General features: G+C 39.5%; 1 protein-coding gene across 1 annotated transcript in view; it reads right to left on the reverse strand.

Moving 5' to 3' along the window:
- The window catches only part of LOC137164231 (lutropin-choriogonadotropic hormone receptor-like), a 41813-nt gene that overhangs the window by 20435 nt on the left and 1529 nt on the right, over window positions 1–19849 (reverse strand). Inside the window, exon 2 of the mRNA XM_067564919.1 lies at window positions 542–613. Within this exon, the coding sequence (XP_067421020.1) occupies window positions 542–613 (72 nt within the window). The remainder of the gene's footprint in view (window positions 1–541; window positions 614–19849) is intronic.

Below are 19849 nucleotides of genomic sequence, written 5' to 3' on the forward strand. Positions count from 1 at the left end.
GTGAAGTTCATATTTTGCACCAAATTTTAACCTTTTTTAAATTTTTGTAATAAACATTGATAAATTCCTGGGAAGTTTTAAACAAAATAACTGAAAACAAAGAGCCTTGTTAATACCGTACATATTTTTTCTTCAAAATTTATGTAGTTGTGCATACCAAGATTCTCTTGATGCACAATAAAAACGTACGTGGATGTTACATGAAAATCTATAGTGATGGAATGTAATGTAGCTATCATTGAAGCAATAATATTTTATTATTTAAATCTATCTTCTATACCCCTCAAAATGCCTGTTGGTTATCAAAATGCATCCAGTTCTCTGAAACATGATTAATGTTTCATTATCTTCTCTTTAACCACTATTAAAAATCAGACCATTTTCAAAGAGCCTTTTATGATATACATATTTTAAATAGTACTTTTAGCCACATTTTCTCAGTTACTGTAAAAAAGACATTATTTGTGCATGGAGTTGTTGATATAATTTCTTATGAACAATTAATGGAAAAAAGTCTATGGAAAATATGTTGTCAACTTACATTATGAAGGCATCTCTAAGTCCTTTAAAAGCATGTGATGGGATTATTCTTACAGGGAGATGGGTAAGTGATCTGGGGAAAAAAAGGTAGGAAAAGGTTTTTAGAAAGTGTGTTTTATACTTGTTTATAGATTATTTTTCTACCTAGTTATAGTATTCTTTCAATGTAAAGTTAGCATACCTGCAGTAAAGCTTTACAGTATAGAAGAAAGCTACTGTACTCTGGCTACAGTCCACTTGTACCTAGGGGCATGCCTACACTGTAATTAGATACCTGTGGCTGGCCCATGACTCAGGTTTGTGGGGCTCTGGCTAAAGGGATGTTTAATTATGGTGTAGGTGTTGAGGCTTGGGCTGGAGACCGGGCTCTAGGACCTGAGAGGTGGGAGGGCCCTGGAGCCCAGGCTGTAGCCTGAATCCAAAGGTCTACATGGCAATTAAACATCCCCTTAGCTGGTGGAGCCTAGTGAGCCTGAGTCAGCTGGTATAGGCCAACCACAGGTGTCTAATTGCAATGTAGACATATCCATACTGGCCTGATCCAGCTACCATTGAACTCACTGAAGACTTCCACTTACTTAAAAAAGGAATTGGGCCAGGCACTCCATTTTCCCTTTATAGCACAGATCCGAGAACAGCATGCCAAATGAACAGCTTGGTAGTGGTGGGGTGCTGTTTGAACGACTAACTTGAGCAAAGTACTAAAAGTCCATTTCTGAAAAGTGTGCAGTCAGGTAATAACACTTCAGTAGCTCTTGAGGTTATTTAAAGCGTGCTTTTAATCAGAAAAACTGGCTTTTTAGGAAAAGTCCCTTTTAACAGTATAAAGGCATATGTTTGCATTCTATGGGCTGGACTCTAATCTCAGTAACATCACTGGAGTACAGTACCATTGACTTCAGTGGCATTACCCTGGATTTATACTAGTGTAACTGAGAGCAGAATTTGGCTCAGTGTATTTTCTAAGTTGGATCAGCTTGATTTGCTGATTAAAACTACTGTGTCCTCCCTGGAGACCTCATAAAACTGGGGAGGACAGAGCTGTATTTTATTAAGAGCAGCATTTTGCCCTACATTTGAAACACCATACTGTTTCTGCGGACTATTTTTATCTCACCATAAACTGGTATTGACATAGGAAAATATTTAGCATATTTTAGAACACTATCTTTGTTGCAAATAGAGAAGTGTGTGTGTATGAGTGTGTGTTTAATTAAAAATATCCAATCACAGACAGTTTTCAGTCTTTAAAAACATGTTGTCAAGGTTCTTGGACAAAAATGTCTACTTGCTGTGTCTTAAAAGTTGTTTTTCTTATGGGTCATGATCCTTCAAATGAAAATAAAGAAAAAAACAAATGTATCTGAGTTCTTACATATACATACTGGCCGAACACGATATGCTAGCAGAATGTAGGGTGCCGGTATAGTCTTGGGGCTAAAACTCTACACTGGGTCTCAGGAGATTGGAGGTCAGTTGCCAGATTTCCTGCAAACACCCTGAGTGTCCTTGGGCAAGTCCTTTAATTTCTCGGTATCTCAATTTCCTATCTGTAAAATGGAGATAATACTCCCCTACCTCACAGGGATATTGTGAGGACAAATATGTTTGTTTGTGATACCATGGCAACGGAGGCCATAGCTGTCCCTAGGCAGACGACAGCACGTTGTGGTGTATGCCCACAGGGGCTTTGTTTAAATTAGAAACTAAATTAAGTTATATATTTTGAAAAAATATATATCACTCCTCAGTTTACAGAGAACCCTGCAGTGGGAATCAATAATTTGAGCCAGCAGGATAACCTCAGAATGAAAGGGAAAGTAGGGCTTGAGAGATGATAGTTTGTTTTATAGCCCTGGAAGCCAGAACCTCTTCATAGCTGTACTGTCAACTGCTGCAGGCTGAAAAATGAGACCTAACGTTCATAAACACTTTCACAGAAATGCTGTCCCTTTTTTCCCCCTTCCTCAAAATTAGAGACATCAATGAATTTCAACAAAACCACAAATTTTAACTCTTTTTGACCAGCTCTCCTGTTAACTCCAATGACTTGGGTCACATTTTGACAACCAATAAATCGAACACTTTACTCTTGACAAAGCCAGAATTTTAGGGCTTTGTCCCTATGGCAATTTAGTGCATGGCAAGCTGGAATTGAAATCTCTAGCGCTGTAGCTTGCTGCATGCCAGCTGGCCATGTGGATGCTGCTACTGCCCACTAAAATTTCCCTAACGCGCTTTGCTCTAGTCTTGTTTCAAACAGCCATAGGTCAAAACGCACCAGGGAATTTTTAGTGTGCGGTACCAGGGTCCACATGGACACTTAATGCATGGCAGGCTGATGCACTGAAGATGTACACAGCAGCTTGCCATGCAGCAAATAGCTGACTGGACAAGCACATAGCTTGTATGTGGTAGTATTTAAACGTCCTCGTTTCTTGTTTTGTAACATTTGAGGTCACCCCCATTTGGAGGGTTGAACATTATCTGCTGCCCCTAAAAGGCCCTCTCTGCAACAGTGTAAAGTGTTGATTGCTAATGAGGCCACTTTCCTAACGCTTGAAATGGAGGTAGTAATTCCATCTTAAAAGGTATACTACCCAGATATTTTTTAAGTGAAAGCTATCCAAGTGGGCCCCAACAGATTCCTCATGCAAAATAAGAATACAAATCCCACGTTTCCAGCTTCTATACTGCACAGCCATATCTGAACAACACACGCAGATTTAGAGTGCTCTAAATCACAAGCGTGCTCTCTAGATCCTTGTGCATTTGTAGTTTGTGTATTAAAGTCTATCAGTTACGCCAAACTGTTCTTCATTTAAATGGATCTTGTTTGGACCCATGTATTATAATGTTGACCCTTTAAACGTGCAGGGACAAATTAGTCTGGGTGAAAACATTTAAATTAATGGTGTTTTTGTCTGTTTATTTCAGGCGTAATTTGCCCCCAAGCACAGGGTGAGCTTGGCTTTGTTCCTTCTGTTAAGTCTCCCTGACTGACCATAACTAATGTTTATGACAGCATATGCAGACACACAAGCAGATACCAGAAGGAATAAAATACAAATTTATTTCTGACACCATGCAATTGGTGACATTCAGATGTGACCAGTTACTTAGCTGCTAGTGCTGAGGAAGCTTTTGACAAAAGGAAACTCAATTTGGTTTTACAAAATCGACAAACCCTTTATAGGCCCCAACTTTTTTTCACCCCTAACCTGGACTCCATAGCTCTTTTTGCACCCTGTTCTGCTTTTTGTTTCACATGTCTCGCTCCAGCATCAAGAGAAGTTACGTATGGAATGAGGGCACTCTAGTCCTTTGAATGCAAGATACTAATATAATAAGCCTAATGCTTTGGGTTAGCTCAAGGCGAAGTGGTCCATTCTTAGCTTAAAAAATACAATTATAATATTTGAAGTATACCATAATACATCATTATTTGTATCATTTCCTTGCCAATAATAGTTAGTTCTAATTTACAGATGGCAAAATGGAGGTTAATGCCAAACTTTTCAAACTTGGGCATAGGGAGTAGCAATGGGAGGTGGCAAGAGTAGGGACCCAGACTTTCCTAGGAGTGATGAATGCACCGTGGCTCTGAAAATCAGGCTGCTTCTTTAAGTGCCTAACTTTGGGCACCCAGGCTTGAAAATGTTGGCCTAAGTGGACTCAATATCGCACAAGAAGACTGGTGAGACAGTAATAGTGCCTGTTCTTTAACTAGAAGATCCACCCCCCCTTCATTCAGTAATTTTGTCTCGCTCTTTATTTTCTTTTGAAATAAGTAATTGTAATAAAGTGTATTTTGTAGATGAACTGCCTCTATCTCCATTACAACACATTTCTTACATTTTTATTCCTGAAAAAAAATCACACAATTAAAAGCCACTAAGGACCTCAATGAAGAGGCAAAAAACAAAGTCTGGGATTTCCTACAGTAAATGTAAAGGCTGGAAAGATCAGTTTAGAAAAAACTCACAGAGATGTCTATGACAAAGATACAATGGCATCAAGCCACCATACTCCTTTCCTGGGTTCCTAGTTCACTCAATACCATAATAAACATTCTTTTTATAACATGAACATTAAAACAATGTTGATATAACAAGTGCAATGGGACTATACTTGGCAATAGAACATTTTTATAAAAGGCACTATCTTCTAATTCTTAAAAGAAATCCATGAGCCTGATCCTTCCTTTCTTACCCAAGATTCCCACAGAAGCCAATGAGAGAGGTACACAAGGAATGTAGGATCAATTGCCGTCTTACTGATTAAGAATCAAAGCCTGATCCAAAGCTATTCATTACAAAGATTGAACTTTTGAAAATGGATAGGATTACTTCATATAATAAAAAGAACAACAAAAACAAAAAATCAAATCAAATGTTCAAAGCATATTACTTTCATGTTTGTTTAATCAGACTTGTGACATTTACTATGAACACATTGTAGTTGAATGGGTTGTCAGGATTTTGATGTTAATATTTTATAAGGCTGTACTAATTCTAAAACCAATAGACAAGCATATGAGAAAAGTTCTTGCTAAAGATGATGTGGATTTTATTCTCTTGCATCCTTGAAATTTAACTCAAAATAAATGGTCATTTTTCAACATTGTATCATGTTCTCCTGGCTTATCATCTGCTTCTAGGCACAATGTAAGGTGTTGGTATTGGTTTTCTTGAAAGCCCTATGTGAATTGTATGCTAGATACCTGAGATACCAGTTTCCTCCCTGCACAATACCATAACAGTGGACATTTTGCTAATAGCCACTAGATATTTTCAGCTGAGGCCTGGTAACAGGGTGACGTCTGTGGACAGGAACTTGATTTTGGAACTCATTTCCTCCACTGCTTCAGCTGAGTCCAAGTTTGTTAATGTTTAGGGCAGGATACAAAGTGTGTCTGTTCAGGCTTTCGTCTGGAGGATCTGGGGTGATATATTTATGCTAATCAGGTTTGATCACTCTAGTGCACAAGGCCAATGTGAGGCTTTACAAACACACCACGGAGCCTGTATACAAGTGCTAAGTGTCTGAAAAACAAGAGTCAGGACCAAAAAAAATCACAAATTTGGCTAAAGATCATGAGCTTATTTAAAACACAATCTATTTTGGATACTTCTTCTTTGCCTCCTGGTTTCCAAGTCTTTAGGTTACACTTGGGTCATATTTTCAAACTTTTCTCTTCACCCATGAGGGAAACATACTTTATTTTCTAAATAAAATCTGAGATTCTCTCTGCTATCTGGGGCAGTCTGTAAAACACCAAATAGTGTGAGAGTTGTGATAAAATTGCAAGAGTTGGTAGCACTGGTCTGCTGCACTGGGGTGAACTTTAACCTAACTTACTATGGGGTAAGGCTGGAATTTTCAAAGGGACTAAGGGCAGTAAGCACCCACCTTGCACTGACTTTCAACAGAAATGGGTTGCCTAAGGGTATGTCCACACTGACGGCGGTAAAGTCGCTGCCTTCAGATCAACCTTTCTGGATCAATTGAGCGGTCAGTGAAGACCCACTCAATCGATCCAGAAGTCGACGCTGTAAAACCACACCCTCAAGCGGCGCAGCGCAGTGAAGATGTCGCACAGAAGGGAAGCACAGCAGTCGACAGGAGTTACGCAAGCTACTCTGCGTAGCTTGTGTAACTCCTGTCGACTGCTGCTGAATAGCCAGGTAAGTGTGGACCGGGACTAACTCATTTAGCCTTCTTTGATAATCCCATTCTACATATTGTGTCAAGATACTCATGATGGGTGCACTTCAAATGTGGGAAAATAATGAATGTTTTTGTTTTAAAATATAATGGCGTATTAAAGATGATCTTTCTGCAGTGGGTAAGAGCCCATTAGCAGTCACGGTACCCAAAATGCTATACAAAGGTTTCTGAATAATGGAGTTTCTAAATTGTTTGTGTAAGACCTAAATTAAAAACATGAGCCTGGGAGAAATGTGATCAATTCAGAAGTGTATAAAACACATTAGATTGCAGCAGGTTTCAGAATAATCATTTTGAAAACTCTTCCAGCAATAATATGACAAGAATAATTCTGGTAAATAAAAGCTGCTGAAATTTCCCTGGGGGACACATGGTTCATCTGTAACAAATTTTCAAAAGTTCTTTTGGAAACATACAGCGTTACAGCATCAGGGCTTGAATTAGTCTGATATAGCTGTCGTCCCCTACGGGCACTCTTTTCTGGCCCTTCACACTAGTTATAACTGGGTCTATTCTGAAACTCCATGGGATACTCTAGCTTTTGCACTATGATGGAGCAAATACTAGAGCAGAGGCACTCCCAGGTCCTTATATGGGGGAAGAGAGCCTTACAGAGCCTTGTAGAAATCTGAAGTGGGTTGGATTCACTAATGATGGAGGTAGTAACAGGACAGATGGGGACCTTGTTGTGCTTGATGAAATAATAATTCTAGGTGTCCTAGATCTCTGGAACTCTCTTAACTTGAGAAAAAGAGCATGACACTGGGAATTTGTCTGCATTGAGAAATTGACTAAAATAACGATTGCAGAATAATCTATTCCAATAGCTATTCCCTATGTGGGCACTTTATTCCAGAATTAAAAAAAAAACTTTTATTCTGGAATAATTAGTGCACTCTGTGATTAGGACATGCTCCAACCACCATTCTTTAGAGCTGTGAGTCGAAAGAGGCCAACAGCAACACATCAACACTAAGAACATTAGCCAGGTAGTATTTTGTTTTCTGAACTCATAAATCACCTGGTCTTCTCCCTTGAGAGGTGGGATGTATGACCAGGTTTGAACTCTTACTTAGAGTAAGCCTGATTGGATCCATCTTCTCCCATTACTGGTTTCCAGCAAGGAGATAATATGTAGTGGAAAGCCAGACCTTGGACGAAGAGTCTACATGAGAATCACTCCATGCTGAGATGGGGGCAAAGGAACCAAGGAGTTAATTTCTGTGCAGAGGTGATGTCAATCCTGCGGTTTGCTGGGTTGGAGAGCAGAGTGGAGACTAGGGATAGTCTTGGAAAGGTCTTGTTGCAGAACTTAAAGAACTAGGCTTAGGGGGGAATGTGGGGCCTGTCGCCAGGACGAAGAGTGAAGAGAAGAGACAGCCTTAGGTTCCCAAAGATGAAATGTAAGGGAACATTTGGTTCTACTCCTGCTCTATTAAAAAATAAGATGGGCAAATTTTAATAATACATTTACCAACATTATGAACATTATCTTCAAGTTAATTATTTCCAAATGTCAATTGGAAAATGTTTGACTACTGGATATTTGAGTGTGTATGCTACAGAAAGATTAAATTAAGAGATTTCCAACTCTGGTTGTAGAATATTGCATAGTTAAAAGAAAATTGATCTATACAACTCAGCCAGATATCTTGTCTCCTTCTCCCTGACTGCACTGCTTTGAGGAAAGCAGTGAGGGCCAACTCTTCAAAGTGGGGAGGCCCAATTGGCCATAGGTTTGTTGGAACTAAAGCTCCTGAGGTTACTTCATATGACTTTAACTAAATAAACCATGGGCAAATTCTGGCTGTATTGAACGCGATGGCAAAACTCTTGTTGACTTCAGTGGGGCCAGAATTTCACCCCAGATGATTAAATTTTGAAGAGATTCATATGCTGGTATCTTATGCTTTTAGTTTTTTAATAACCAAAAAAGTTCAAACCCAGCCTCCCTTTAACCCAAGTCTGGGGTGAAGGGTTCCTACTATTAGTCTGTTCTAGCACTTTGCGTTACTCTTATACCCAAGGGCCAAATTTATTCCTGGTGTCACTCTACTTAAATCAATGGATTTGGCTACCCAGTCTTTCCAGGAATAACTCACTCCATCCCAACACTGGCCTAGCTTTCTTCAGACTGTATAGGAGCAACATGATCCTTCCATAGGCTGAGGAATGGTGTGCACAAAGGTTTAGTTTGCACCAGTTTGTCACTGAATTTGGACTCAGACATACTCTGCTGATAAAATATATGTAGGAATCTACCTCATTGCATAATATTTCCAGACTGTTTGCGTATCAGTCTGAGCTATGGAGGACCTCTGATGGGAACTGGAGTCATGCAGAAGCATTTGAACTTAGGCCTGGAATCCAATGACCACATGCTAGGATTTTTGAAGGCTCTAAAGGAGTTAGGTGCCCAACTCTCATTATCTTTCAACAAGAGTTGGATACTTTAACTCCCTTAGGTCCTTCAAAAATTCAACCATAGTCTTCCCAGAGTATTTGTGTCAAACAGGATTGTGTGTGTGTGTGTGTGAGAGAGTGAACCTTACAAAAAAGCCCTTCTCTAGACATTAATATAGTAAAAAGAAGTTACTTTATTGTTCAGACTCACTAAATCCCTCAGGTGATAGCTAGTGTTTGTGTATTGATTTTTTTCCTTTAGATATTTATTGAGAGACAAAACTAAATTGAGACACAACTTAAACAATACGACACAAGGTCAAACAAATGATGCCTCCTAGAATTGTCTATTGTGAGTAAACTATTCCATGAATTTTCAGTTTGTTGATTGAAAACAAACACTGCTTACCACTTTGTTTGCTCTTCGTAATTGTTTGAACAGTTTAGCTGAAACATGTTCAATTTATGAGCTGTTCACAGCTGTTCACTATATTCATGATATATGTGTGACAGTATACAGAGCCCCTAGGGTACTGCCTGGGAGCTAGGATACCATTGAGCCCTCTGTCTGACCAGCTTGGGCTCTCTCTCACTCTGTGATACTGTGACAAGCCACAAACCCCTGGCAAGTACTGCACTTACACAACCCTCCACAGGCAGAGACCACACCCAGCTCAGGTCAGTGAATGCTTTCCAGCCACTCATGAACCAACAATAGAGAAATCCAGTTGGCTCCTCAGCCCAGGACCCCAGGGCTATACCATCTACCCTGGTCAAAAAGCCTGACCAGTGGAGATTATTATGTAGTCTGCCCTTCCCTCAAAGTGAAAGGAATGTGCACCAGCTTTTGTTACTGAGCAGTTTGTCTAAACATTTCACTCAAAGACACATTGGCTAAGATAAAACATTAAACAAGTTTATTAACTACAGAAAAATAGATTTTAAGTGATTATTTAAGTGTAAAGAGATTAAAAGAAGTTACAAAATGAAATAAACATGAGATCGCAGTCTAAATTCTACACACTAACTAGCTTTTGAATTAGCAATGTCTCACCCTTCTTAGCTGGTACAAGCAGTTTCTTAAATGCAGGCTGTGTAACATTCCCTGCCTGGGACTCCCCTCCTGCCTTTCAAAGTCCTTTTGTCTTCCAGATGATCCTTCAGGTGTTGAGTTGGAGAAAGACAGAAGACAAGTCATGATGTCATTCTCCCTCTTTTATAGTCTATTTCAGCTTCCTAGACCAGTCCATGCATGTGACATGGCAGCTGCATCCCACTGGCCAAGCAACTGCATTGCAAACGTACGTCCTACAGTGAAGCCTTCACTGTAAACAATTCCTGTTAGTGGAATCTATTCTTGAATGGGTGAAAGATAGCCATTAATGCTGTCTGGCCACATATTGTTGTGCCTGACTTGCAACCAGTTCTAGCAGCATGTTCAACAATGTTTCATAACTTCACATACAATGGTAGCACATACAATCCAACAAGATATTAATGTTTAGCAGATTAAGACTTTTAAAATAATACCACACAAGGCACACTTTGTACAGAACATATCATAATTATATGACATTGGTGAATATGGGGTTTTTGGGGTGTGGTTTTCAGACACACGGTGTCACACCTCCCCCCCCCTTAGTTTACTGCTGAAGCATTAATCACTGACTAGTGTGGAGCCAATATGCCTTTTCCGGGTTGCTAGAAAGCATTTCTAGAGTGTAGGTGTATTGGCATTTAGCCATTAAGGCTATCAGGTGGTGTGCCTCAGTTTCCCCTTCCACACAGCAGTCTAAGTTCGATATGGTTTCTCTGCTGTGACAAGCTTCACGCCCGTTTACAGGTATTAGCTAAGAAGCAGCATTGCCATAGGACTTCCCAATATAGGGTGTGTTCTTGTTTACCCCCTCAGCATGTGTAAAAGCTTTTCCCAAATATCATGCATGTTACATCTTTTTATGGGAATTACCAGCAGTACCAAATTTTGTGTCATAAGGTTTACCATTAGCATCAAACTCTTTATCATGAGACTTAACAGTAAAACCAAATCTTTTACCACAGGGTGGTGTTTCCAAGTATCTTTAGTCAGTCTGGTTTGCTCAACATTCATTGTATTTTTCAACTCCTTTCTGAACCTCAGCATGTGTTCAGTTACTGGTTGTTTTTCCCCTGTAGTGTTCTCTTCAGTATTGGTCCTCAATCCAATGACATCTCCGGAGTCCTGGTACCCCAGGATCACACGAGGCAAGGATGTAAAGGGATCTGGCGTATCGGCTGGCTCTCTGTGTAGTTGGCTCCCAACCCCACGGTTATGCCTATGCAAAAAATCCATCTCCCCTCTTGGAATTACTTTGAGATCCCTACTCCCAGCACTGGGATCTTCCCCTCCCCCTTTCCCTAGAGGTATATGATCTGTGCTCTCTGGGCTAAAAGGTGTCTTATCAGCTCCCGGAATTCCCACCTCCCCTCTGTCTGTCGGGTCATCTGCATTTTTACAGACAAGCATTCCTTTAGGAGGAATTGCATCCTGTCTTACAGATGTTTAGTTTCCACATATCAGTACTGGCATCTTGAAAAACTGGGACCTGTCATCCCTTCCGCTGTCCCTGAGAAGTCAGCTGTGTGCCTGCTCCCCTCAAAGAGGTTATTTATACAGTTTTCTCTCAAAACCCTGGGTCACTGGATGAGTGCCGTGGTTTACAGATGCTGCACCACCATGCTGTCCTGGACCTCCTTTTTCAAGTGACCAGTGGGGAAACATTCCTGTACTCCCCTTATTTCTTTACCAGCGTCCTCCTCTGAGTCCCCCTCTCAGACATGTTACCCTGTGTTTTCCAGCATGGGATGTGTCCCCTGTCCAGCTTTGAAGGGCTCACAGCTAGCAGCCAGGACAGTTGTCTCACTGACAGACAAGTTGCCATGTGATGTGGCAAACATAAGCGGAAAGCAAGCGGAAAACTAGTGGACACTCAACAAAACAAGCCCAATTTGGCGACCTGAATGTGCACTTCCAGTTCCGGTTCCCTGAACAAAGATGACGGATCTTGCATTCCCGGTTCCGGTTCACTGAACAAAGATGGTGGATTTCGCATTTCCGGTTTAGGGTGGAGTCCATTCAGAAGCTGAAAGTAGGTGGAAGCAGCAAGCCCAAAAACAAGCGGATGCAGAAAGCCGAAAGAAGCCCAAAACCCACAGCTTGCATCTCGGGTGGGCAACAAATGATCCATTTGTAAAAGAGGCCCAGTACTGCCTGTAAATGTGCTAATTCCATAGCTTGCTTCTGGGCTTTTATTTCCAGTTCTTTTAGTAGCACAAGTCTCTGGTGTTTCTTTCTTTTCTTTTTCACCTGTCTGAAGCCTGAATAAATCCAGCTTTGGAACTGTTTCACTCTGGCTCATTTTCCTGCCTCTATTTCCTTTTCTTGAAAACAAGCAAACAGGAAAAAACCAAATGGGTAATTTTTCTTAGCCAAACTTAAATCTCACTTATAATCTTTACACCAGTGTATGAAGTGTACATCTAATTCAGAACAATAAGCTGTGCACTTCACCCTGCTCACTGTGCCAATTATGACAGTATGCAGAATCTCTGGGGTACTGCCTGGGTCCACTGAGACCTCTGTCTGACCAGTTTGGGCTCCCTCTCACTCTGTGATGCTGTGACAAACCACAAACGCCTGGCAGGTATTGCACTTACACAGCCCTCCACAGGCAGAGACCACACCCAGCTCAGGTCAATGAACACTTTCCAGCCACTCACGAACCAACAATAGAGAAACTCCAGCTGGCTCCTCAGCCCAGGACCCCAGGACTATACCATCTACCCTGGTCAAAAAGCCTGACCAGTGGAGATTATTATGTAGTCTGCCCTTCCCTCAAAGTGGAAGGAATGTGCACCAGCTTTCATTACTGAGCAGTTTGTCTAAACATTTCACTCAAAGACACATTGGTTAAGATAAAACATTAAAAATGTTTATTAACTATAGAAAAATAGATTTTAAGTGATTATAAATGGCAAGTGTAAAGAGATTAAAAGGAGTTACCATATGAAATAAACCAACTAGGCCTGTCCTGTCTAGAATAGCCCAGCTCATCCAGGTGATGGGCCCATCATTTAATGCCTTCCAGGAATAATCTTTCAGTCCTGACAAGAGACCAAACATCCACAGTTGTACATGATGGAAGTACTGTCATTCCTTGCTCCCAAGATTAGCATCTCTTCTTCTTTAGTTTAAGGAGTTATAGCAAGAGAACATTCTACCATTTGAGTGTCTTTTGCAAAAGTCTTTTGTGTGTGTGTGTGTGTGTGTGTGTGTGTGTGTAAATAGCTGATATTTTAACCTGTTTTTTGTAGGTGCAACACCTAAAAGTAAAATTACTGTATTTAGGATTCATGGTTATTTTCCTTGAAGTATGTTTTAGATACTATTTCCATGCAAAGTATATCAATCCTGGGCTTTAATTTCAGTGAACCTTGCTGTTGTCATAGAGACAAAGATTTTTATATAACTCTGGGCAAGGTGTTACTTTTTTACTGGATGTCTGGAATAGATGAAAGATACAGAAAAATATAAAAATCACACATTTGATTATTTGCCAGCTGATCTTCATCTTACAGTGGATGAAGATGCAATTGATTAATTTATTAGGAAAAAGCCCTTAAAACCCCACAACATTGTATTTATCTTGCTGTGATAATATTTTACTTTACTATTTAAACAGGAGGTCAAGAAGGGAAGACATAGTGGATAAGAAACAAAGTGTATACACAAGCAGCAATATGAGTTAATTAGGACAAGTAATTTACAAAACAAATATATGTTAGGTCAAATCCTAGTTACTGGGCCAAATCTAAATAATCTGGCCTGATACAAGAGTGTTCAGTGTTTTCTGGAGAGGAAAAAATCTTCCATTTCCCAAGCCACAGAATTCCACTCATATTCCTTTACACACGACTCATGTGCCCATTCATACTTACAGCTGCAAGCAGCCACTGCAGCTGCTGTGCCCATCCTACACATTGGGTTCATGTGTTGGATGGATGGATCTGCCTTGCTGGGGTCAACCAGTATGACCGGTGTCTTATAGTGAAGGTGGGAGATATGAAATTACATATGGTACATCTTGAAGTACGCAATCAGTAAGATGTACATCAATGCCCATGGTGCCTCAAGAAGCAAGAGCCTTCAGCATGATTAACTTCAGCACCTGGAAAGTGCATAGGAATCTCATTTCAAATACTTCTGGAAGTACATTGTTCTCTTTAGAAAATTATATTTAATTTTTAACTTTTTTTGTAAAGGAATTGGGTAGAATCCTTTAAAGATTTTGTGAGCTCTATAGTTGCTCTCACTATGTTCTATGTTTTGGAAGCTGCCAGAATCCAGCTATACCAGTATAATGTAGAATCTATATCTAAGTCTTGCATGTTGTATATACTTGGTGACCACGGTTATTTGGTCCACAATGTGCCTATGTGGTTCCTTCATATTGTTTATTGTGGTAAGAGAAAAAGACACAACAAAAACATTATCATTGCAATGGTGGGAGAGGAAATACTAGATAGTAATAAAAATGCTTATTGGTATTTAGCTCTTTTCATCTGAGGATTGTTAGCCTCCAACACTTGTTCAAAGTCCTTTTTTGGGTTGAGTTTCCATAGCTTTTAGCAAAACAGTGTGAAACTCAGCTGTGTTGGTTCACAGTGGACTAGATTACTATTTTTCAAGGCTGGTGCCCATGGGTTTTTACCCCTTCAAATTCACTTTATTTTGAGCTCCAAGAATACCGAAACTCAAAACAAAGCTCAGCCAAAACCAGTGAGTTTCACATGTCCCTTCCCCCCATATCCAATCCATATTCATCCAGACCTGATGCTTCCACCCATCCATGTCCAATGACTGGATGTAGCAGGAAGGTCTATCTTGCTAGGGTTGGAGAGTTGAAGAAGAATGGGTATAATTGGATGTAGAGGTATGTAGTGTGGGAGCTCCTTCCTGTTGGTGTTCCACAGTCATTTATTTCTGTAGAGCTGCACTGATGAAGAAAGAATATTGGAATCATAGATTCATAGAATTGTAGAACTGGAAGGGACCTCAGAAGTCTTCTAGTCTAGTCCCCTGCACTCGTCAGGATTAAGTATTATCCAGACCATCTCTGACAGATGTCTGTCTAACCTGCTCTTAAAAAACTCCAATGATGAAGATTCCACAACCTCCCTAGACAATTTATTCCAGTGCTTAACTACTCTGACAGTTAGGAAGTTTTTCCTAATGGCCAACCTAAACCGCCCTTGCTGAAATTTAAGCCCATTGCTTCTTGTCCTGAACTCAGAGGTTAAAGAGAACAGTTTTTCTCCTCCTCCTTGTAACAACCTTTTATGTACTTGAAAACTGTTATCATGTCCCCCTTCAGTCTTTTCTTCTCCAGACTAAACAAACCCAATTCTTTCAATTTTCCCTCACAGGTCATGTTTTCTAGACCTTTAATCATTTTTGTTACACTTCTCTTGACTCTCTCCAATTCGTCAACATCTTTCCTGAAATGTGGCACCCAGAAATAGACACAATACTCCAGTTGAGGCCTAATCAGCATGGAGAAGAGTGGAAGAATTATTTCTTGTGTCTTGCTTACAACACACCTGCTAATATATTCCTGAATGATGTTTGCTTTTTTTGCACCAGTATTACACTGTTGACTCATATTTAGCTTGTGATCCACTATGACCCTCAGATCCCTTTCCACAGTACTCCTTTCAAGGCAGTCATTTCACATTTTGTATGTGTGCTATTGATTGTTCCTTCCTCAGTGGAGTACTTTGCATTTGTCCTTATTGAATTTCATCCTATTTACGTCAAATCATTTCTCCAGTTTGTCCATTTCATTTTGAATTTTAATACTATCCTCCAAAGCACTTGCAACCCCTTCCAGCCTGAACACATTAAGAACACATTCCTAGATGTCCAAAAAGTCACAACTGAGGAAGAAGGCCATACTAGTTAAAAAACCAAGCAAACTTAGAGGGGACATGAAGGCAGCTGTAATAAATAAATAATATACAACAAATGAAAGGAAGCAGAATATAAATCAGAGGTTAGCAACTGTAGAAAATTGATAAGGAAGCCAAGAGACAAAAGGAAAAATATATGTCCAGAAGAGTAAAGGACAAGAAGGAGTTTTAAAATATATATATTACAAACAAAAAGAATCCTAACAATGGTATTGGTTCATAACTAGATGGAAATAGTAGAATTATCAATAATCATGCAGAAAAGGTGTTGAATAACAATTTCTGTACTGTATTGGGAGAAAAACAGATGATATACTCTTATGTAGTGATAACACTCTTTCCATTCCACTAGTATTTCTGGAGGATGTTAAATAAAAGCTAGTGATTTAGACATTTCTAAGTCAGCAAGTCCAGATAACTTGCATCCAAGAGTTTTAAAATAGTTGGCTGAGGCGCTTACTAGACTGTAAATGTTGATTTTCAATAAATCTTGGACCACTGGCGAAGTTCCAGAAGACCAGAAGACAGCTAAAGTGCCAATTTTTAAACAGAGTAAACAGGATAACCTGGATAATTAAAGGCCTGTCAGTGTAATATCGATCCTGGGCAAGATAATGGAGTGGCTGACACAAGATTTGATTAATCAAGAATTAAAGGAGGATAGTGTAATTAATGCAAATCAACATGGGTATATGGAAAATATATCAAGTTAGGTTGACAGGATGTCTTTCTTTATTAGATTACACGTTTCATTGATAAAGATAAAAGTATTGATGTAATATACTTAGGCTTCTGTAAGATGTTTGACTTGGTACCACATGACACTTTGATTAAAAAAATTAGAACAATATAAAATTAACATCACACATTAAATGAGTCAACAAATGGATAACTGATAGGTCTCAAATGTAACTATAAATGAGGAGTCATCCTCAAGTGCATGCATTGTCAGTGGGGTCATGCAGGGGTCGCTTCTTGACTCTGCTATTTAATTTGTTTTTAATCAATAACCTAGAAGAAAACATAAAATTATCACTGCTAAAGTTTGCAGATGAAACCCAAATTGGGGAGTAGTAAATAAAGAAGAGGACAGGGTCATAGATTCAGAGCAATTTGGATCTCTTGGTAAACTGGGAACAAGCAAACAATATGTGTTTTAATACAACTAAATGTAAATGTGTAGGGAAAAAAAAAAAGAATGTTGGCTATACTTTCAGGTTGTGGGACTCTATCCTGGGAAGCAGAGACTCTGAAAAAGATTTGGGCACTGTGGTGGATAATCAGTTGAACATGAGTTCCCAGTGTGATGCTATGGCCAGAAGAGCTAATATGATCTTGGAATGTAAGTAGACGCAGAGGTTATTTTACCTTTGTATTTGGTACTAGTGCAACTGCTGTTGAAATAGCGTGTCCAATTCTGGTGCCCACAATTGAAGAAGGAAGTTGACATGTTGGAAAGGCTTCAGAGAAGAGCCATGAGAATGATTAAAGGATTCAGGAACATGCCTTACATTGATACTCAAGGACCTCACTCTATTTAGCTTAAGAAAGGAAAGGTTAAGGATGATTTAATTAGTTTGTAAGTGTCTATATGGGGAACAATATTTAATAACGGGCTCTTCAATCTAGCAGAGAAAGATATAACATGATCTGATGGCTGGAAGTTAAAGCTAGACAAAATCAGTCTGTAAATAAGGTGTAAATTTTTAATGGTGAGAGTAATCAACCATTTACCAAGGGTCATGGTGGATTCTCCATCTCTGACAATTTTTAAATGAAGACCAGATTTTTTTCTAAAAGATATACTCTAGGAATTATTTTGGGGAAGTTAAGTGGGCTGTGTAATACAGGAGGTTAGACTAGATGATCACAATGGTCCCTTCTGGCCTTTGACTCTGCGAATACAAGCCCAAGATGTCTGTAAAAAGCTGACCTCGGTTTAACTACTCATGAACAAGGGTTTGTAGGGCCAAGCTCTGAAGTCATAATCTTGCTTAGCATTAGGTTAGAAAGGAAGGAGAAGATCAGAGTTAGAAGAATGTGGTAAAGTAAAGGATCAGAAAAATATTTAACATCCAATGGTTCAGAAACCCTATTGGTGGTTCTTGCTAGATTTGTCATTCTGTTTTAGGGTTTTGTACTGATTCCCATTACTGGAGTATCTGAGCACAAAAATACAGAGTATCTGATCAGTTTCCTGTGCAGACAGGACTTGAACTGAGTGGTCTGTAATAATGGCCATAAAGGAAGAGTTAAACATTTCCCCCCAGTCTGTCCAAGAGAGCATGTCCTCTGCAGAGAATTCCAAGAACTGGTTGTGACATTCCCCTCTGTAATCTGGACTGGTGAATTGCTGTATCACCCCAATCCCTCATTCTTGAAGCCTGTTTTAGCGTCTTTCTGTGAGAACCCCACTCATGGGTAGCTTACACACAGCCGATAGCATGTAAATTGCGTCTAACTCAGTAAGTGAGTACCTCTAGCCAGCCACTCATGAGATTATGCAATGGTATGACCCCAGTCAATATCCCCAGTCCCAGATGCAACCCTAGGAACTGCTGTTTTACAATGTTCTGTGTTACCCACTGAACATTGCAAGCTCGTATGTTTGTCAATTTATCAAATAAATTGATATGCACCAGCTTTGTCAGTTCTAATGGAGTCTCTAACACACTTTAAATCAAATAAATGAACACATTTATTAAGTACAGAAAGATTTTAAGTGATTATAAATCAGAGGAAAGCAGGTCAGATTTGATCAAGAGAAAATAAAAGGCAAATCACATTCTAAACTAAGCTTAACACTTTCAGCAACCTTACAAACTTAAATGATTCTCACCACAGCCACCTGGATTCCTTCCAAGACAGGCTCCCACCTGGGTCAGCATTTCAGTTGCTTGGTAGTGTTTGTAGATGGAGGTGGAAGAGAGAGAAAGATTGCAAAAATGTCTCTCCTTTTTAAAATGTTTCCTCTCCCCTCTCGGGCTTTGCCCCCCCTTTCGTGGTCAGGTGACAAAAAAATGTCCTTGTATGGCTTCAGCCATGTCCTGAGTCAGTGAACATCCCCTTATCGTGGTTCCTTTGTTGATCCTCAGGTTAGTCCCTTGTTCCTGGAAGAGCTAGGTTTGTTTTATGCATGCCTTAATGAGGTGTGAATTGCTCTTCAGCTCTGCAGAGTTTTGCCTGGATCTGTCTCAAGCCATGAGACACATGTGATGGAATATACATACCTTTGCATGGTTTCAAGAGTGATTCAAAATTTTTCACTTTACTTTTAAATTTTTACTTTAAGCACATCTCTTTTCCTAAAGAAAAGACTACTGGTTTTAGGTCTCAAACCTCTAATACATGTGTGGTATATTTTAAAATCAGAGATGGTGCCTGAATCAAAACAGTAGATCTCAGCATCACTGTAATGGGAAAAAATTTGAACCCAGTGCCAAACTTTGTGGCTTGGGCTCATTGCTGTTTAAAATGAATGAATGAATCTTCATTCCTTGATATGCTACATAACAATGTTATTTAAAAATTATATGCTTCAAGATGCTTTAGTCTAAAAAATATCACTTTAATGTATTCTGTTGTATTAGTTTGCCGATAAAGTTTGTGGAATGCTATGTGCTTGTAAAGCACTATATACTGTGTTTTATTTGTACTGCTAATAAGGCTTAATCTTTAATTGGTCTCCTGATAATGCATCAGAGATATGCATTCTGTATGCATAATATTTATCTGTATGAGTGTGGATGCCATACCTTGGAGGCCTCCTCCTTACTCATTTATCCACAATGATCACAGCAGCCCTGCATTTCATTTTATGTAATCCCATGTGATGCCTATGTGAGTCTTTCCAATTACTTCAATAGACTTTTTGGTTCAGGCCTGATGTAAAAACTAATCAGATTTGAATAGATGGCCCTGAACCAAACCCTGAATTTAAACACCTCCAGTTTTGCCAGAGGGATTCAGCATTTGAATGTGGTATAAAATGTCATGTCTGGTCCATCTTTATAGTTGGCTAAACTAATATAATAAGGGGTAGATCCTCAGGTGGTGTACATTGTCATAGCTTCATTCAATTGAGATATGACTACTTACACCAGCTGAGGATCTACCCCAATATATGAACACCCCTAGTGTAGGAGGTGAGATAGGGCAGTGTCAACGG

The sequence above is a fragment of the Emydura macquarii genome, unplaced genomic scaffold, assembly GCF_026122565.2.
Source record: "Emydura macquarii macquarii isolate MOO-44397 ecotype Brisbane River unplaced genomic scaffold, CSIRO-AGI_Emac_v2 contig_2676, whole genome shotgun sequence".
Classification (NCBI taxonomy): Eukaryota; Metazoa; Chordata; order Testudines; family Chelidae; genus Emydura; species Emydura macquarii.